General features: G+C 40.2%; 1 protein-coding gene across 14 annotated transcripts in view; it reads left to right on the top strand.

The window, feature by feature from the left end:
* The window catches only part of add1 (adducin 1 (alpha)), a 174,075-nt gene that overhangs the window by 125,835 nt on the left and 29,211 nt on the right, over positions 1-19,029 (top strand). For 6 of the 14 annotated variants that reach the window (XM_073047914.1, XM_073047916.1, XM_073047921.1 and 3 more), the window contains exons 12-14: positions 7,058-7,147; positions 7,250-7,267; positions 8,454-8,540. In XM_073047914.1, the coding sequence (XP_072904015.1) occupies positions 7,058-7,147; positions 7,250-7,267; positions 8,454-8,540 (195 nt within the window). The remainder of the gene's footprint in view (positions 1-7,057; positions 7,148-7,249; positions 7,268-8,453; positions 8,541-19,029) is intronic. The other 8 variants (XM_073047915.1, XM_073047919.1, XM_073047925.1 and 5 more) reach the window with 2 other exon arrangements.

Below are 19,029 nucleotides of genomic sequence, written 5' to 3'. Positions count from 1 at the left end.
CATGCCTCCTTACTTTCTCAATAAGCCTTGCATGGGGTACCTTATCAAATGCCTTGCTGAAATTCATATACACTACTTCTACTGCTCTTCCTTCATCAAAGTGTTTAGTCACATCCTCAAAAAATTCAATCAGGCTCATAAGGCATGACCTGCCCTTGACAAAGCCATGCTGACTACTCCTAATCATACTATATCTCTGCCAATGTTCATAAATCATGCCTCCCAGGATCTTCTCCATCAACTTAACAACCACTGCGGTAAGATTCATTGGTCTATAATTTCCTGGTCTATCTCTACTCTCTTGAATAAAGGAACAACTTCCGCAACCCTCCTGTCCTCTGGAACCTCTCCCGTCCCCTTTGATGATGCAAAGATCATCACCAGAGGTTCAGCAATCTCCTCCCTCGCCTCCCACAGTAGCCTGGGGTACATTTCATCCGGTCCTGGCAACTTATCCAACTTGATGCTTTCCAAAAGCTCCAGCACATCCTCTTTCTTAATATCAACATGCTTAAGCTTTTCAGTCTGCTGCAAGTCATCACTACAATCATCAAGATCCTTTTCCATAGTGAATACTGAAGTAAAGTATTCATTAAGTACCTCTGCTATTTCGTCCAGTGCCTTACACACTTCCCCACTGTCACACTTGATAGGTCCTAATCTTTCGCGTCTTATCCTCTTGCTCTTCACATACTAGTAGAATGCCTTGGGATTTTCCTTAATTCTGCCCGCCAAGGCCTTCTCATGTCCCCTTCTGACTCTCCTAATTTCCTCCTTAAGCTCCTTCCTAGTAGCTTTATAATCTTCTAGATCTCTAACATTGCCTAGCTCTCTGAACCTTTTGTAAGCTTTTCTTCTTGACTAGATTATTTACAGCCTTTGTACACAACAGTTCCTGTACCCTACCATAACTTTCCTGTCTCATTGGAGCGTACCTATACAGAACTCTACGCAAATATCCCCTGAATGTTTGCCACATTTCTTCCGTACTTCTCCCTGAGAACATCTATTTCTAATTTAAGCTTTCAATTTCCTGCCTGATAGCCTCCTAATTCCCCTTACTCCAATTAAACACTTTTTCTAGGCAAGAATGAAAAAATAGTTGACCGTAGTTTGAGGAGCAATATCATGATTAACAGCCTATTTGTTCTTTGGGACTAATCTAATGCAGTAGAGGAAATCCAATGATTCTGGTATATTTGGAATCCCACAATACTTCTAATAAGCTACCAGTGTACAGTAACTGTACAATTTATGGGCATGAGGTTGACTGCAACATGGGTGGACAACTATTTAACAGGCAGAAAGCTGAGCAGAGGCTAAGTAACATTATCAGGTTTGCCATCTGTAACCAGTAGGATGCTTTAGAAATCAGTCCTGGGCCTAAGTTGTTTACAGTCTTAAATTTGGAATACAGCATAAAATATCCATGTTTGCTGATACAGAGATGGGAAGTAATTGTGACAAGGACGGCAAAAGGATATAAACAAGTTATGTAAATGAGCTAAAGGATTACAGCTGGAGGTTTAGCCTTATTCACCTTGTTAAGACCATAAGCTATAGAAGCAGAAGTAGGCCATTTGGCCCATCGAGACTGCTCCACCATTTCATCATGGCTAATCCAATTTTACTTTCAGACCCAAACTCTTGCCTTCTTCCTCTATCCCTTCATGCCTTGACCAATCAGGAATCTATCACCCTCTGCCTTAAATATACATAAAGACCTGGTCTTCACAGCTGCATATAGCAAAGAATTCCACAGATTCACCATCCTCTGGCTAAAATAATTCCACCTCATCTCCATTCCAAAAGGTCACCCCTCTATTCTGAATGGGAAAACAATGCTTAAATGTTAGTGCTTAGTGAAGTTCGGGATATTCCTGATGTGGATTCACCAAGCCCCTCTCAAATTCTTGTGCACTAAAGAACAACGTACTGTTTGCTTTCCAGACTGATTGTTATACTTGCATGTTTATTTTGTAATTTATGACACCCAGTTCCCTCTGAATACCAACACCAAGTAGTTCAGCAAAGCAGATAATCTCGCATTTTTACTTATTATATTATATTAGTCACATCTTTGCCTATTCATTTAATCTATCCATATCCCTGAAGTGTTTTCCATCTTTCCATCTTTCTAGCAGCATGCATTTCTACCTCCCTTTAAATAATTAGCAATCTTGGATATATTGTACTCAGTACCCTTCTCCCTCCTCCAATTTATTGATATAGATTGTGATCAGCTAAGGTTGAAGCACAAATCCTTTTGGCTCTCCTCTTTTAGACTATAAAACATGAGAGCAGAATTAGACCATTGGGCCCATGGAGTCTGCTCTGCCATTCAATCATAGCTAATTTATTGTCCCTTTCAAGCTGATTCTCCTGCCTTCTCCCCATAGCCTTTTGTGATGGTGTGGATCAAAGCAGTTTTTGTACTGGGTTGATTGACAGCCACAGATTTTGATTTTTTAAAAGTGAGTAATTAATCATTGGCAGGAAATTGTATTTTAAATCCTCAATTTGTTCATTGATATTTTGGGGAGAAGGGAGCATACCATGACACTAGTGCAGCAGTAATCCCAGCTTCAAAGTAAATTGTTAACCTGCATTTCTTGCTTTCAGTTTTAATATTGTTACGTACCCCGTAACTGGGTGTCTGACCAGCAAAGATAGAAGAATCCGTTGGAGTCTGGTGGTACTATTTTCAAACAGTGTTTATTGAGTAAAATATACAAATCGATATCAACAATGCAAATATATAGATAATACACATTAGCAATACTAAACCTAAAAGTGTGGGTATAATAATAATCAATAATAAATAAGCTCTATCGATGTCTAGGGGATAATGAATTGTCATATGTGAATATAAAGTTCAGTTCAGTTCATACGTGCTGAGGTAGTTGTTGGTGGTTTTGTTGTAGTTGTTGGGGAGAGAGAGAGAGAGAGAGCAAACAGTGACAGCTACAGTCAGTCAAACCTTCCTTTACACATTCTTGATCCGTCGATGTGTTGTTGTGGCCATTCAGGTATGACCCCTCTGTCCTTCAGCTAGACCGTTCTTCAGTGGTGGACTCGTCACCCAGGCAAGGGCGGACACACACATAAGCCCCCACCGGCCCTGCTAATAACACTGTGAGTTAAACTGACCGATCCTTTGTTCGGTCTCCGATGCCCCACACCGTCTCGTGGGTTCCAACACTCAAGCAGTGCTCACTAGTGTGCCTCCTGGTATGTCTGAGGGGTGTCTCCCCAGACCTCACTTTTTTCCCTACTCACGGGGTCTCAGTTGTCAATCAGTTTTGAATGGCTTAGTCCATCAAACCAGCCTACTCCGGCTGTCCACTGAGGAATTTTAATGAACAGAATGGTACCAAGTAAACAGCCCTCTCCGGAGCCATAAGTCTTTCAGGAGTCATAATATGGTGTGTCAACAAGTCTCTCTCCCCCGGTGTTATCTCTCCCTTGTCTGAAGCAGATGTTCCAGTCCCAGTATGTTTTCCCTTTGTCTCTCCTACTCTCTCATTAGCAGCGTGGTAACAGCCACCAGCATATTCTTGGGTTGTGCTGTTAACACAAATGATGCATTTCACTATATCTTTTGATGTACATGTGATAAATGAATCTGCACAGTATTAAGGGAGAATGAACAAATTTATGTACCAATTTTATACTTGCATTTAAACAATGCCAGGAATGTTGAAATTCATGTGTTCATAACCTCTCAACCAAATGATCTTGGATGTTTGTACTCCTCTACTCCAGAGATATGGGAGTAAGCAGATGTATTCAAGTTTTGGACTGTAGTTAAAGTAGGAATGATCAGACTTGGGTAAGAATTTGATTTTTAAATCCAAAGATCAAGTTGCCCATGCTCTTAGTGAATGACAGAACAGGTTCAAAGGGTCACATGTTTATATGTACAATCACACATGTATGTGTGTGTGTGTGGCCTGTCTTATTAAATAGTTGGGTTAAAAATAAGTAATGCAAAATAGCAGAAATAAAAAATTAGTGAGATGGTGTCCATGGTTTCAATGTCCATTTAGAAATTGGATGACAGAGAGGAAGAAGCTGTTCCTGAATTGCTGAGCGTGTGCCTTCAGGCTTATGTACCTCCTTCCCAATGGCAACAGAGTAAAAAGAGCAAGTCCTGGGTGGTGGGGATCCTTAATGATGGACGCTGCTTTCCTAAGGCACCAGTCCTTGAAGGTACCTTGGATACCTTGGAGCAGGTACCCATGACTAATTTTGCCAGTTTCTGCAACTTATTTTGATCTTGTGTCGTAGAACACCACCCCCCACATGAGACGCTGATGCAGTGGGTCAGAATGCTCTCCACAGTGCATTTGTAGTTTTTGAGTGTCTTAGTTGACAAACCAAATCTTCTAAAACTGCCATTTAAATGTAGCCATTGTCTTGCCACCTTAACAGCTGTATCAATATGTTGTCAGGTTAGGTCCTCAGTGATATTGATACCCAGGAACTTGAAAATGCTCACTGGTTCCACTTCTGATCTCTCTGAGGGTTGATTTGTGTTCCCTTGTCTTCTTGAAGTACGCAATCAGCTCTTTGGTCTTGCTGACATTGAGTGCAAAGTTGTTGCTGTAACACCACCCAACTAACTGGTGTATCTCGCTCCTGTACACCCTTTCATCATCATCATCTGAAATTCTGCCAACAATGGCGGTATCATCAGCAAATTTATACTGTAGATGCTATTTGAACTATGCTTAGCCACTTAGTCATGGATGTAGAAAGAGTAGAGCAGTGGGCTGAGCACACATCCCTGTGGAGAGCGCCAGTGTTAATTGTGTTACTGTGATTGTTTTTGCTGTTAAGTGAGTGTTTGTTTAGTTCTAGTTGCTTTTGAATTATTTTCAAAAGATCAAAACCTTTGAAATACTGCATTATTTGTGAAATTCCAGTCAGTCTCCATATCATTTTCTCACATTCTTTCATCAATGCTAAAAAAGCCAGCTTTCCTTCTTTATGGTTGATTAACTTCCACTATAATTTTGTGGTCTCAGTGCACTTTCTTTCACTGAGTTGAAATTGAAATGTTGCATATAGTCTCCCAGTAACGTTTCATCATTTCAAGTGTTCCCTTAAATGTGCTGTATACCTTCTCTTGTATTCCAAGGGTTTTTTTAGCATTGCAAAGTCAAAAATGCTAGCTGCTTAAGGTTTGGGGAGGTGTGGTGCTGACACATAGCAATGAAGCCTGGCTACTTGAGGGTGAAATTAAGAAATACTTTGCACAAATCTTAGTGTAAATTTTTTTAACGTGCACTTCAAAGGGTGTAGCAAACACTCAGTGAAAAATCTTAATGAAGCTGAGGATATAGAGAGATGAGCCTCGCCCCATCATCCCGGCAGCCTGGAGGCGGTGAGTTTTCGACTCCATACACGGTTTGGTGCACCCATCTATCAGGACAACCGTCCGGCTGGTCTCCAGCAAGTTCGCGTGGCACGGACTTCGCAAGCAGGTCGGTGAATGGGCCAGAACGTGCGCGCAGTGCCAAACAGCCAAGGTGCAGCAGCACACTAAAGCCCCGCCGCAGCAGTTTGAACCCACCCACCGGAGGTTCGACTACATTCATGTGGATATCGTGGGCCCCCTACCAGTGTCCCGAGGAGCGCGGTACCTCCTAACTATGGTAGACCGGCTCACCAACACATCTGCCGATTCCTGCGCCCGAGCACTGATCGCAACCTGGGTAGCATGCTTCGGGGTACTGGCCCACATTACCTCCGACAGAGGCGCCCAGTTCACCTCCAGCCTGTTGGGAACGCAGCTACACCACACAACTGCCTATCACCCACAGTCGAACGGACTGGTGGAACACTTCCACCGTCACTTGAAGTCGGCTCTCATGGCCCGCCTGAGAGGACCTAACTGAGTGGACGAGCTTCCCTGGGTCCTGCTTGGAATTCATACAACGCCCAAAGAGGATCTGCACACCTCGTCGGCCGAGTTGGTGTACGGCGCGCCCCTGGCCGTCCCGGGAGAGTTCATACCAGCCCCAAGGGGGCAAGAAGAAGAACCTGCAGCAGTCCTGTTCAGGCTACGTGAAAGGCTCGGCAACCTGGCCCCCGTACCAACTTCACAGCACAGACAGACCCCAACCCATGTACCCAAAGATCTGCAGAACTGTAAGTTTGTGTTTGTACGAAGGGGCGGACACTGGGCACCGCTACAGCAGCCGTATGAAGGACCATTCAAGGTGATCAACAACAACGGGTCCACGTACGTTCTGGACATTGGGGGGAAAGAGGAGGTTTTCACGGTGGACCGACTCAAACCAGCCCATGTGGACTTGGCGCAGCCGGTCGAGGTTCAGGCACCGTGGCGCAGAGGCAGACCTCCCAAACAGAGGCTGATCCAGACTGTGGACATTGGGGGGTGTATCGCCGGCTCTGGGGGGGGGGGGGGGGGGGGGGTTATGTGGCGACTCACTTTCTGCGTAGGCAAACCGGCTCACAAATAGCCAGCGCATGGTGGGGAGACTTTGGTAATGCACTTCTGACGTCATTTCCGCCCGCTGGGATTAAATGCCAGCGCCGCGAAGTTTTGAATAAACTAGTCTCCAAAACGACTTAACGACTGCGTGTCGTTATTTCAGCACTGTGTGTAGCACATCACTACAAGGCAACCATTACCTAATTAAAAGACTGAGAAAAATGTTTGAATGGCCACCAATCTTCCATTTGGCAGGTTGCGTCTGAATGCAGAGTGGCAGCTGGTGCAGAAGATGTGATGTGAATGTAATAACCTTTATGCAGTGGTGAGATAGAAACTGTACCTTTCTGTCCATAAAAATGTTATTTCCATAATCTGAATTGGAATGTAATCCTAGTGTTCCAATTGAGTCACTTTGGGTTATTTTGCAGAAAATTGCAATAGTCCCTTATTTTGTCACTGAGCTGGGTACCAGTTAGAGTGAAAAGTTTAGTAATTTGTAAGTCAAACAATAGTCCATGAATCTGATGGACAAATAAAGTATGATCCTTGTCCATGAAGACAAAAGTAATGGTTTTCTTGCTTTATCTTTAGATTCGGGAGCAAAATTTGCAAGATATAAAGACAGCCGGGCCTCAGTCTCAGTTGTTATGTGGTGTTGTATTGGATAGGTCTTTTACTCAGGTGAGTATAGAATTGAGAGATATTACAGTGTTATCTGTTGTCAGCATCTGGTTTGCATTATCATTGCCTAATGTTTTGTAAACACTGTTCTTTAAATGGCAGAATTTATCTATATGGGAGGTAAGTGCAAGTGATATTCTGTCCATTTGTATTTAAATATTCAAACAAAGATGCAGATAAATTAGAGTAAGAATAATATTGACATTGGGTTAATTAGCATGTCTGTTGGAGCCCCCGCAAATCATTGGTGAATGCAGTCATCAATGCATGTTCTGTAATGATTTTAAGAGATGACACAGTAGATATCATACTTTGATGTAATAAGCATGCTGAAAATACTGGTCAGGCTTTCAAAACCTCATTTATTGGAATGTTGTATTTTAATTAAATTGGAGATCGTTAAATTTTCATTAGACTAAGTTCTTGGTAGTGTTTTTTTTTAAGACTCTAGTACACTATCATGATATAAGGTAACAAATCTGTATTTCAGAAGAGTGGTTTTTTAAAAAAGTAACCTAGAATTTAATCTGGAAAACATCGAAAAATACTGATCTAATAGAATTGTATGGAATCTGTTTGCAGGTTGCTGAAAATGTCTGATGTGATTATAGCTAATGTCTTGTTTATTTTCAACAACTATTGATGCTCTTGATGTATTTCCTTATGATTTAAAACATGCCTTTAGATTTAATGTTTTTAATAATGAGTTCATTGACTAACACAAGTTGTTTGAAGTACCTTTTATAATCTGCTTTAACCTTTGAGATTTTGCCTGGCTCTTTCTTACACCAGGGGAAAAATAATTCCAGTAAAAATGATTCAAGGGGCTCATAGTCTCTTGTATTTGTATGAAATGATCCAATTGCTACTGGTAGAACAAGAAATTTGGACACCTGTAACAGTGGCATTTTTGGTATATTGGTCCTTTGTTAGGAAAACTCTAGCATGAATTGGAGTAAATGTTCCACAATTTTTAATTTAAAGTTATTAACAAACCAAAACTAATAATTCAACATTTTAACATGCACCCCAAAAGGAAGTGGTAGTTTTGACTGTGGCACTCAGTAAGTACAGTTGTTATATTCCTTTAAAGCTTCTGGTAAACTTACTAAAATTTATGTATGAGATTATGAAAGTTTGACTGGTTAGAATCCCTTGTGTTCATCATTCAGTATTGGGGTATAGTCTGCATGCCATCCTCTCACCATCCTGCTGCTGTCAAATATAAGCTGCATGGAAAATAACGTGAGTTATCCAGTCTTTGAGAGGGTTTGGTTTGCACTTTTTACTCAATTTACTGTTGCAGGATGCACCACTCTCAGACTGTACGGAATTTATTGATGGTCTCGATCTCTCAGAGCAAGCCTTAAATCGCACTAACCCTGTTAGAAAGGTACTTACTGACCTGTTGTTGTTGAACTCTGCACTCAATATTGCTTTTCCTTGCGCAGTAGTTCTGCTCTAATCTAAAGCACGTGTTTGATACCTAGCATTAACTTGTCATCTATTTTGTTTCATGAATATGAGTAAAGATTTACACAAGGCAGTTGCTTATGGTTGGAGGGTGATGGCATTTCCCAAACTATTAGAGATCAGTGTTTGTATTCAGTCCAGAGGTGCAATACTTTGTAACAAAGAAAGTTACTAACCTTTTCCAACATTTTCCCACCATCCAGGATAAAATTTTAGAGTGGATATTCCTTTTTAAAAAAAAAAGTAAGGGGATGTGGTTCATTTAATTCCTGAGTGCTATTGCAGAACAGTCTTTCACTTTTAGTGTGTTATATGTTCTGTAAAATTTATTTGTTTTAAGAGAGGAGCTTTTTCATCATGGAGGGCAAAGGGAAGAAGGGTGTGTAGACAGCCAGAGTTAGTGAGACTAAATGTTAGTGTTAGCGATATGGAGGCTGTATGGAGTGGATAGGTTTATATATGTCTCTTGTCACCTAAATCCTCTGCATAGTCACTGATAGAGGTGATGTCTCTCTCCTTTTCCTTGATGTTGACATAGGAAGTAATGTTGCTATATGCTACATAAAGATACGTTTTCTTGCAGGTGTTTACAGGAAGAGGGAAACAGTGAAATTTTATATAAAACTATGCATAAACATGTAAAAATTGACAGACAACCAAGGTACAAAAGACTAACTGCAAATAAAATAATACTGAGAACATGAGTTGTAAAAAGTCCTCAAAAGTGAGTCTAGGTTGTAGAGTTGTTTGAGTTACAGTAAATACTGAATTTTATACAGTATATAAAACAAAATGTACTTCATTTAATGTTATATTCTTTGCCTTTCTCAGCAAAGATAGTGACTGGGAGTTTGTAGCTGGGTCACTAGCAGTATTTTCATAGAACATGACAGCACAGTGCAGGCCCTTTTGATCCATAGTGTATTGCAGACCTTTTAACCTACTCCAAGATCAATCAAATCCTTCCCTCTCACATAACTGTCCATTTTTCTTTCATAGAACATAAAAACTACTGTACAATACAGGCCCTTTGGCCTACAATGCTGTGCCGAACATGTACGTACTTTAGAAATTACCTAATTTCTACCCAGAGCCCTCTATTTTTCTAAACTCCCATGTACTTATCCAGGAGTTTAAAAGACTCTATCATATCCGCCTCCACCACCATCGCCGACAGCCCATTCCACGTACTCACCACTCTGTTTTTAAAAACAGCAGCAACAACAACAACATCATCTTGCTCCTGACAACTCCCCTGTACCTACTTCCAAGCACCTTAAAATTGTGCCCTCTCACGTTAGCCATTTCAGCCCTGGGAAAAAACTTCTGACTATCCATACAATCAATGGCTTTCATTATCTTGTACACCTCTATCAGGCCACCTCCCATCCTCCGTCGCTCCAGGGAGAAAAGATTGAGTTCATTTAACCTATTCTCATAAGGCACGCTCCCCAATCCAGGCAACGTTCTTGTAAGCAACACACACAAAATGCTGGTGGAACGCAGCAGGCCAGGCAGCATCTATAAGAAGTGCTGTTGACGTTTCAGGCCGAGACCCTTCGTCAGGACTAACTGAAAGGAAAGATAGTAAGAGATGTGAAAGTAGGAGGGAGAGGGGAAAATGCGAAATGATAGGAGAAGACCGGAGGGGGTGGGGTGAAGCTGAGAGCAAGAAAGGTGATTGGCAAAAGGGATACAGAGCTAGAGAAGGGAAAGGATCATGGGACGGGAAGCCTAGGGAGAAAGAAATGGGGAGGGGAGCACCACAGGAAGATGGAGAACAGGCAGAGAGGGAGAAAAAAACCAAACAACTAAATATGTCAGGGATGGGGTAAGAAGGGGAGGAGGGGCATTAACAGAAGTTAGAGAAGTCAATGTTCATGCCATCAGGTTGGAGGCTACCCAGCTGGTATATAAGGTGTTGTTCCTCCAACCTGAGTGTGGCTTCATCTTGACAGTAGAGGAGTGCATGGATAGACATATCAGAATGGGAATGGTAAGTGGAATTAAAATGTTTGGCCACTGGGAGATCCTGCTTAAAGCCACACTCGGGTTGGAAGAACAACACCTTATGATGAGTTGGTGTTGGTCACAGCGCTTCCTAAGTATGTGAAAGCATGCCTTTGCTACTTTGTAGGTTATGCCTCTTCAGGCAAAGGCTGCACCCAGCGAGGACTCCAGCAGCAGGGCATCTAATGGTGTCTGTGGCAAATGAATCCAAAAGGGTCAATGGTACAGCCACTTTGGTGGCATGGGGAGGAACCAGAGTGGTGGTCAGCGGATGGCATCACTAGACTAGTTAGTTGTCACCAATATGTACCACGACCTCTGGCTGTTCACTTTCCCATTTCAGGATATCATGTACAAATCTAATCGTCTTGCAAATGTGCCCAATCTGTCAGTTTCTACTAACATCCCTGCCAGGGTTTTCCAGGCACACACCACTCTTTTTTAATATAAACTACCTTTGTCATATTCCTTACAATTTTCTCCACTCAACTTAAAAGGATGTTTTCTGGTATTAGCCATTGCCACTTGAGGTGAGGGAGGTGGAGGCAGAGATAAAATATTGTTCACTCTACTTAAGGCTCTTATTATCTTGTACACCTCTATCAAGTGACCTCATCCTCCACTTCAAAGAGAAAGGCTTTCGATCACTCAAATTTTTTCTCATAAGACATACTCTAATCCAGGCAACATCCTGCTAAATTTCCTCTGCAGTTTCTCTTTTGCTTTCTCACCCTTTCTATAATGGGGTGACCAAACTGTGCCCAATATTCCATATCTTGGCCCAAAACATCAACTCTTTATTACTCTCCATAGATACTTACATGACTTACTAAGTTCGTCCAACATTTTGTGTGTTATTCTGAATTTCCAGCAACTGCAGAGTCTCTTGTGTACACAATACTGGAAGTGTGGTCTTACCAGAGTTTTGCAGAACTGCAGCATTACTTTGTGGTTCTGTTTTGTTTTCCCTGCTTCAGTCTGATCTTTGCTTTAAGAAGACCACTCACCCTGGTACCTAAGAAAAATGTGATAATATGCCTAAGTAAGTACCAGCAGGTCACTCTATCATGACCTGCTTCAGGTCATGAAGTGCTTCAGGTGTCTGGTCATGGTGAAACTAGTGGGTAACTGCAGAACATCTCCATTGTCGGCATGAGTGACCCTGAGCTTCCTGTCACCTGTGACTTCGATTCAGCATCTTGTGTACTATTGTAATGATGCCCATTGTAAACTTGAGGAACAGCTGCACATTTTCTAACCAGATATGTTGCAGCCCATGGGTGGTGCATTATCTGTTGGGTATCTCCCTCCTTCTCTTTGGTTTGATTTCTGGCAGGTGTTGTGTTCTGCTTCTTGCAATTCCAACATGTTCTTTTGTTTCTTTCCTAAGTTGCCTTTTCATCTATTGTTTAAGCAACAAGTTTATTGTGTTAACTGGTCTCTGCTCTATCAGCTCGGTCTCCACTCTTATCATAGACATTATTCATTCCTTCCTCTCTCAAGATTACAGCACTTTTTATCAATTTTCTAAATTTGTTATAAATGCTTGTAGGCATTTGGCCAAATCTAAGTATAACACAATACAAAGGCAAAATAAGAGATTCTGCAACCTAGAGGAACTCAGCAGGTCAGGTGGCATATACGGAGAGGAATAAACAGTTAATGTTTTGGGCCAAGACTCTTCATCAGGATTCATAAGGTCCTGACGAAGGTTTTTGGTCTGAAATGTCACTATTCCAAATTGTTGCTTGACCTGAGTTCCTCCAGCATTCTATTGGTATCCATGCAGTAATTCCTTTACAACATTGAGCATGCACACAAGTACAATAAGAGCCCAGCAATTCTATTGTGCTGATACATTAATAAATTGGGGATAAAATAATCTTGTTTGCTTGTGCATTTATTAAATGTGGTAGCATCCAAATAAAGTACTGAAAAATTGTCTGTGGCTATCTTCGTCTTATTAGACTGTGCAAGGTTTGCTGTGGACAAGTAATTAAGATTTGGTCCACAGAACAAGTACATTTCTGGAGCAGGAAAATAGTATTTTTTAAAAAATGACTAAATTAGAATGGAACCAGTTGTAGGAGTTAATGCTCCACCCAATTCCTTCTCGCCACCCTAGTTCAGAGATTTTCTTTATTTATGGGATGTCATTGGGTAGACCATTCCCTGAACTAATTCGAATCAGGTTTATTACATCTTGCATGACATGAAATTTATTATTTGTCAGCAGTACAGTGCAAAGACATAAAATGAACATAAATTACAAAGTAGTGCAAACAAAAAGCAACGTTTCAAAATGTAAAGTAGGTAAGTAGTTTGCTAAACCATTTTAGGGTAGTTCAGTGCTAACTATGGTGATAGATCTGGGATTACATGGCAGTGAGATGGAGCAAGTGGCAGATTTTCTTCCATATCTGACATGCCTTCAGTTCTTGTTTTTGGATGCTCATCCAATATCTTGACCAATCTGCTACTGTCTCTTAGTTGAGGAACAGTATATGGTCAAGTGTATTAAAGTACTCAGACATCAAGAAGACAAATATTTTGTGATTGCCACTTCACTTAAGGAGGCCAATTTACAACTAGAATTAAAAGGGGGAAAAGGTACAAGGCAATAGGATATAGAACCTAGAACCGTACAGCACAGCATAGGTTCTAATCTGTTCTTTTCTCCACACGTCAACTATATGTCTGAGACATAATTGGTTGAGGTGCTGTGTGTGTCAATGTTATTACCTGCTATTACAGTGATGAGCAGTGATTATTACCCACATTAAAATATAAAGTTATGAGAACACTCAGAAGGTCAGGAAGCATCTGTGGAGAATGAAACAGAAGATCTTTCATCAGATTATTATTTGAAATTGTTGAATGTTTTGAATTTAAGTCTACAAAGTGTCTTGAGTTGAAAAATCTTCACTTAATTTCTTAACATAACTTTTTGAAATTCAGCAAATTATAAATGGTTTGTGATGCCACTTTAAGATGCTTGGTAATCCGGTGCACAAACCAGAAATGCCCATAACACTACATTGTTAATGACTGCGCACCTTTTCCCCATTTCAGTGCAGTTTTTCCATGTGGTTATTGTTATCCCCATTGAACTAACCTTGCCAAGATATACACCAAATTACTACAGTTTTAAATTGTTTTTTTTGTCCCAATTGACCACTGCCAAAAGTAATTGTCCTTTCATTTCTTGTTCACCATGTAAGTAGAGAGCCGTACAAAATGTAATCAGAAAGTGGATTGCTGCTGGATGTACTGTTGATAATACTTTATACTATACATGATGCTAAAAATTTAAAATATTAAGACATTATCATCAATCTTATGACATAATCAAGTTATCAAAGACCCCCACCCATCCTAGATATTCTGTCTCCTCTTTCTCTCTCCCCCCCCCCCCCCAAATCAGGCAGAAGATTCAAAAGCCATTAAGTAGGTATAGTTCAAATACCATCCATAAATTTGCTGATGGTACAACCATTGTTGGTAGAATCTCAGATGGAGATGAGAAGGCGTACAGGAGTGAGATATACCAGTTAGCTGAGTGGTGTCACAGCAACAACCTTGCATTCAACATCATTAAGACGAAAGAGCTGATTGTGGACTTCAGGAAGGTTAAGGTGAGGGAGCACGAATCAATCCCCATAAAGGAATCAGAACTGGAAAGAGTGAGCAATTTCAAGTTTCTGGGTGTCACGATCTGAGGACCAAACCCAGTCCCAACATATCAATGCAGCTATAAAGAAGGCAAGGCAGTGACTATACTTCATTAGGAGTTTGAAGAGATTTGGTTTGTCACCTAAAAGACTCAAAATTTCTATAGATGTACCATGGAGAGCATTCTGACAGGCTTTATCACTATTTGGTTTGTGGGGGCTGCTGTACAGGACCAAAAGAAGGTACAGAAAGTTGTAGAATTAGTCAGTTCTATCTAGAGTAGTAGCCTCCATAGTATCCAAGACATCTTCAAAGAATGATGCCTCAGAAAGGTGACGTCCTTTACTTGGGACTTCCATCAGCTAGGGAATGCTCTCTTATTGTTACCATCAGGAAGGGGGTGCAGAAGCCTGAAGGCAGAAACTCAGTGATTCATGAACAGCTTCTTCCCCTCTGCCATAGGATTCCTAAATGAACATTGAACCCATGAACACCACCTCACTTTTTAAAAATGTTATTTCTGTCTTTGCACTATGTTTAATCTATTTGATTTACACATATATACTTACTGCAACTGATTTACTTATTTTTTCTTTCTATATTGTCATGTATTACATTGTACTGCTGCTACTAAGTTAACAAATTTCATGACACGTGCCAGTGATAATAAACCTGATTCTGATCAGGCTCAAGTTCAGCTTCTATCCCACTGTTACACAACTATTGAATAGACCCCTAAATAGACTCTTAACTTCGCAATGTACTTTATGACTTTACACCTCATTCTCCACCTGCACTGCACTTTCTTTGTAATTGTAGCTCCTTGCATTCTTTCATTGTTTTCTCCTTGTACAATCTCAATGCACTTTGAAAAATGTTGTTTTTGCATGCCATCCATGTAGATAGAATATTTCATTCTACCTTGTTACGTGTAACAAAAATTTACCACTTTATCTCATCACTGACACACATCACTGTCAATTCCATTTTCTACCTGCTATAATAAGAGCTTCAGTGAAAGTAATACCTCATAGATCTATACAATTTTATCAATTGGATCTATTTGTTTACATTTTTGATCTGTACTTGTTGGGCCAAATGGCCAAATTCTGCTCCTGTGTCTTATGGAGACAGTATTTTTATCCATATGCCAAAAAAAATGATGACTGCTCATCTAAGTCTTGTACGAAGGATCAGGTTTATTGAGGGGTGCCATGGTAGCATTCTGGTTTAGTGTGTCGCTATTACAGCTTGGGGCTTCAGAGTTCTATTCCAGGGTCTTCTGCGAGAAGTTTGCACATCCTTCTCATGAGCACGTGCATTTCCTCCTGGTGCTCCAGTTGCCTCCCACAGTCCAAAGACCTACTGGTTGGTAGGTTAATTTATCATTGTAAATTGCCCTGGCTTAAGCTAGGGTCAAGTAGGTGGGTTGCAGCACTTCGTGACTCGTTGGGCTGGAAAGGTCTGTTCCGTTCATATCTCTAAAATTCATCAGGTTCTCGTGGGGTTTTGGCATTACATGCTTTGATGACAATCTTCTTGGGTTAATTGATTCTTGGAATATTTCCTTTCTCTAATCATGATCATGTCCTGATGTTTATCTGCAGTAATGATTCCTTCAAATTTTTTCATATGAAGGAGCGGATGTATTTCATTTCCAGCATCTGCAGATTTTCTCTTGTGTGAGGGTTGTGTGCTTTTAGAATTTTAATCCATTGGATACTCAGTTTCTGCAATGCTGCAGATTCGAATTTATGGCTGTGTCACTATTACTAAAGAAATTTGAGCGAAACAAACAAAATGCCTTTGGTTAAATGCAGGCTGAAGATGACATGGACAAATATTTCTGATTTCTCAGATAAATCAACATGACATGTTCAGTGCTACAAAACAAACAAAATGTCTTTCATTGTTTCAGGCTGAAGTTTGGATTTTCAATCATTCCTGATAATCCATCCATACCAGGCAGGTGCTTCTTTTGTATGAGTCATGGAGACGTACAAGAAACAGGGACTTCAGCCCACTGAGCCCATGCTGACCGTCAGCCATCCATTCACATGAAACCTGCACTAAATCCATTTTATTCTCCCTGTATTCCCATAAACTATCCCAAGATTCCATCACTCAGATAAACACCAGGGCAATTTACAGCGTGTAGTTAACTTACTGACCCACATGTTTTTGGCATGTAGGGAAAAGATGGAGAATCCAGTCAAGCAACCACGAGATTCTATGGGGAGGAGAATATTCAAACTCACACAGACAGCTCAAGAATTGGGATTGAACCTGATTAGCTAGAGCTGACAAGCAGCAGATCCACCAGCTATGCCCCTGTGCTGCCCACAAAGATGTAATTAAGGGTGTCTCTTTTTAGTAAGCTTTTTGTTTTTCAATGTTAACTAAATTTGAAAAACATATTATTAGCTGTGACATGTTTTAGGTATCATGAGATCTTTGGTAGCCCTGTGTAAAAGTTGTGTGTTTACTGCTGAGGTAATTAATTGATTAGTAAGTGCATCAAAGGTTTTGAGGAGAAGGCAGGAGTATAGGGTTGAGAGGGATAATAAATCAGCCATGACGGAATGTCGGAGCAGACTCAATAGGCAGAATAGCTTAATTCTGCTCCAAAGTCTTGTGGTCTAATTGACTGTGGTACTTGTTTGCACATCATACAATGTAGTTGAGCTCTACTTTGCTTGTGACATTTGGTGAAGTGTAACATTTCGTTGAAACTTATAGCACTCATTGTTTCTTATATTGCAGTCATTCCCTGCTTTTAGCATGGGTAACTGCAGCACCTTTTTAAAATACTTTGTAATGTACACAGCAACTCCACCTATTACCAGGGAGCTGTTTCACAAGATCAAGTGATATCTGATGCCTAGTGAAAAGATAAGCTTTAATACTTTGGTAGTGATTTTTTTTGGCTTCCTGCACCAGTTACTTACATGACTGACAATGTAGACATTTTTATGCAATGAGTCAGTACAGATTCCTCAGATGTTCTTGTTTTAAAAAAAGAAGCCTCTGAATGTCATTGGCAGCCAATTCTGATTTGCAATTTTAAAATAAAATGTTGGTCTGATAACCAATTATATTTCTTAAGTCAAAATCTTGTTCCTGAAAGACATCTACAAAGCTTAAGGCTTGTGTTTTTTCCTCTTGCTTTCTTTAAACTTTATTGTTTGGTTCCTAGTGGGGAGGTTTTTTTTAAATAAAAAACTAAATCTAAAGATTTTATCCACTTTCTTCATGCCCCCTGCTCTCTACTTCATGGATACTGCAGCATAAACTAACAGCTAACATTACAGCACTTTATTTTATTCTGTTGAAAGGAGCCATTCTTAATAGCTATTAAAACTTATCATCCTTGCTATACTGGATCTCTATCTCAGAAAGCTCAGTATACAGCCATCATAGCCTTCAACGGAATACAGACATTAAGTGATTAGACCACATTGTGGTAAATAGTAAACTATGCAAAAGAACATTTTTTAAGTTAATGAGGGATTGAGAAATAATGATCATTTTATTAGTTTAGAGATGCAGCGCATAAGTGGCCCTTCCTATGCCACCCAGTTACAGCTGTGTAATCCCTCAACCTAGTGACCCACACATCTTTGAAGTGTTCAAAAAAAACAGGGTGTCATCACCTGTCTATGAAAACTACCGCACATCAGGAGCATAGGAAGACAAATGTGTTAGCTTTCATTGCAATTAGATTTGAGTATGAATGAAAGTGTTTTGCTTCAATTATTTTACTGCCTTGGTTCAAATACAGCTGGAAAATGGTGCACAATTGTGATTTCCTAAAACAGTGTAATTGCCATAGTGCAAAAAACGATTCACCAGATTGATTCCTGTGATGGAAGATCTGTCATTAATGGAAATTAAGTTCTTGAGGTTACTCTAAAGAGTTCAGAAGAACAGGTTGTGTCCTTAATGAAGCATAAAAATTCTTAGGGCTTGATAGATTAGAGTAAGCAGGAGAATGTTTCCCCTGGCTATAGTCTCTGGATCTCCTGGTTAGGGGTCATGGTCTCAAAATTTGGGACAAACCATTTAGAACTAAAATGAGAAAGAAATTACTTCAGGCAGAAGTTGGTGATTTGGGAATTCTGTAGAAACTCTATAAACTTGATCATTGCATTTTTGAATAAAAAGACAATGATAGACATGGATAAATCATATGAAATGCTGTTTGAGTTAGTGTATCAACCATGATCTTGCTGAATGGCAGAATAGTATTGCGGTTAAGTATTCTGTTCATAATTTTTCCCCCATTGGTTACCCAAGCTATATTAAATAATCTGGTGAAGACTTCCATTTCTAGAAAAAAAAAAGCTGCTGAAGGGTTTCGTCCCAAAATGTCAGCTGTACTCTTTCTCGTAAATACTGCCTGGACTGCTGAGGTTCCTTCAGCGTTTTGTGTGTGTGGCTTGGATTTCCAGCATCTGCAGATTTTCTCTTGTGAATGTTTTTAAGCATTCTAGTTTTCTCCGGTATTTCATGTTGCATGCTTCTTCAGTCATATATTAAAATTCCATGCATAAAATTTAAAGCTGCATAGATTGCTGAACTAATTTCTTAGACAAAACCAGAGATGAGAGAAAATGTAATCTATATGGTACAATTCTTAAATGATCAGAGAAACACAAGATGGGTGTAAAAGAAGTGCTAGAAAAAGTAGGTTAAGTAGCCTCTTTGGAAAGAAATGGAATCGGAAT

This window comes from Hemitrygon akajei, chromosome 6 (assembly GCF_048418815.1).
Source record: "Hemitrygon akajei chromosome 6, sHemAka1.3, whole genome shotgun sequence".
In the NCBI taxonomy this organism is placed as follows: domain Eukaryota; kingdom Metazoa; phylum Chordata; class Chondrichthyes; order Myliobatiformes; family Dasyatidae; genus Hemitrygon; species Hemitrygon akajei.
This window is presented reverse-complemented; position numbering and strand designations above follow the sequence as displayed.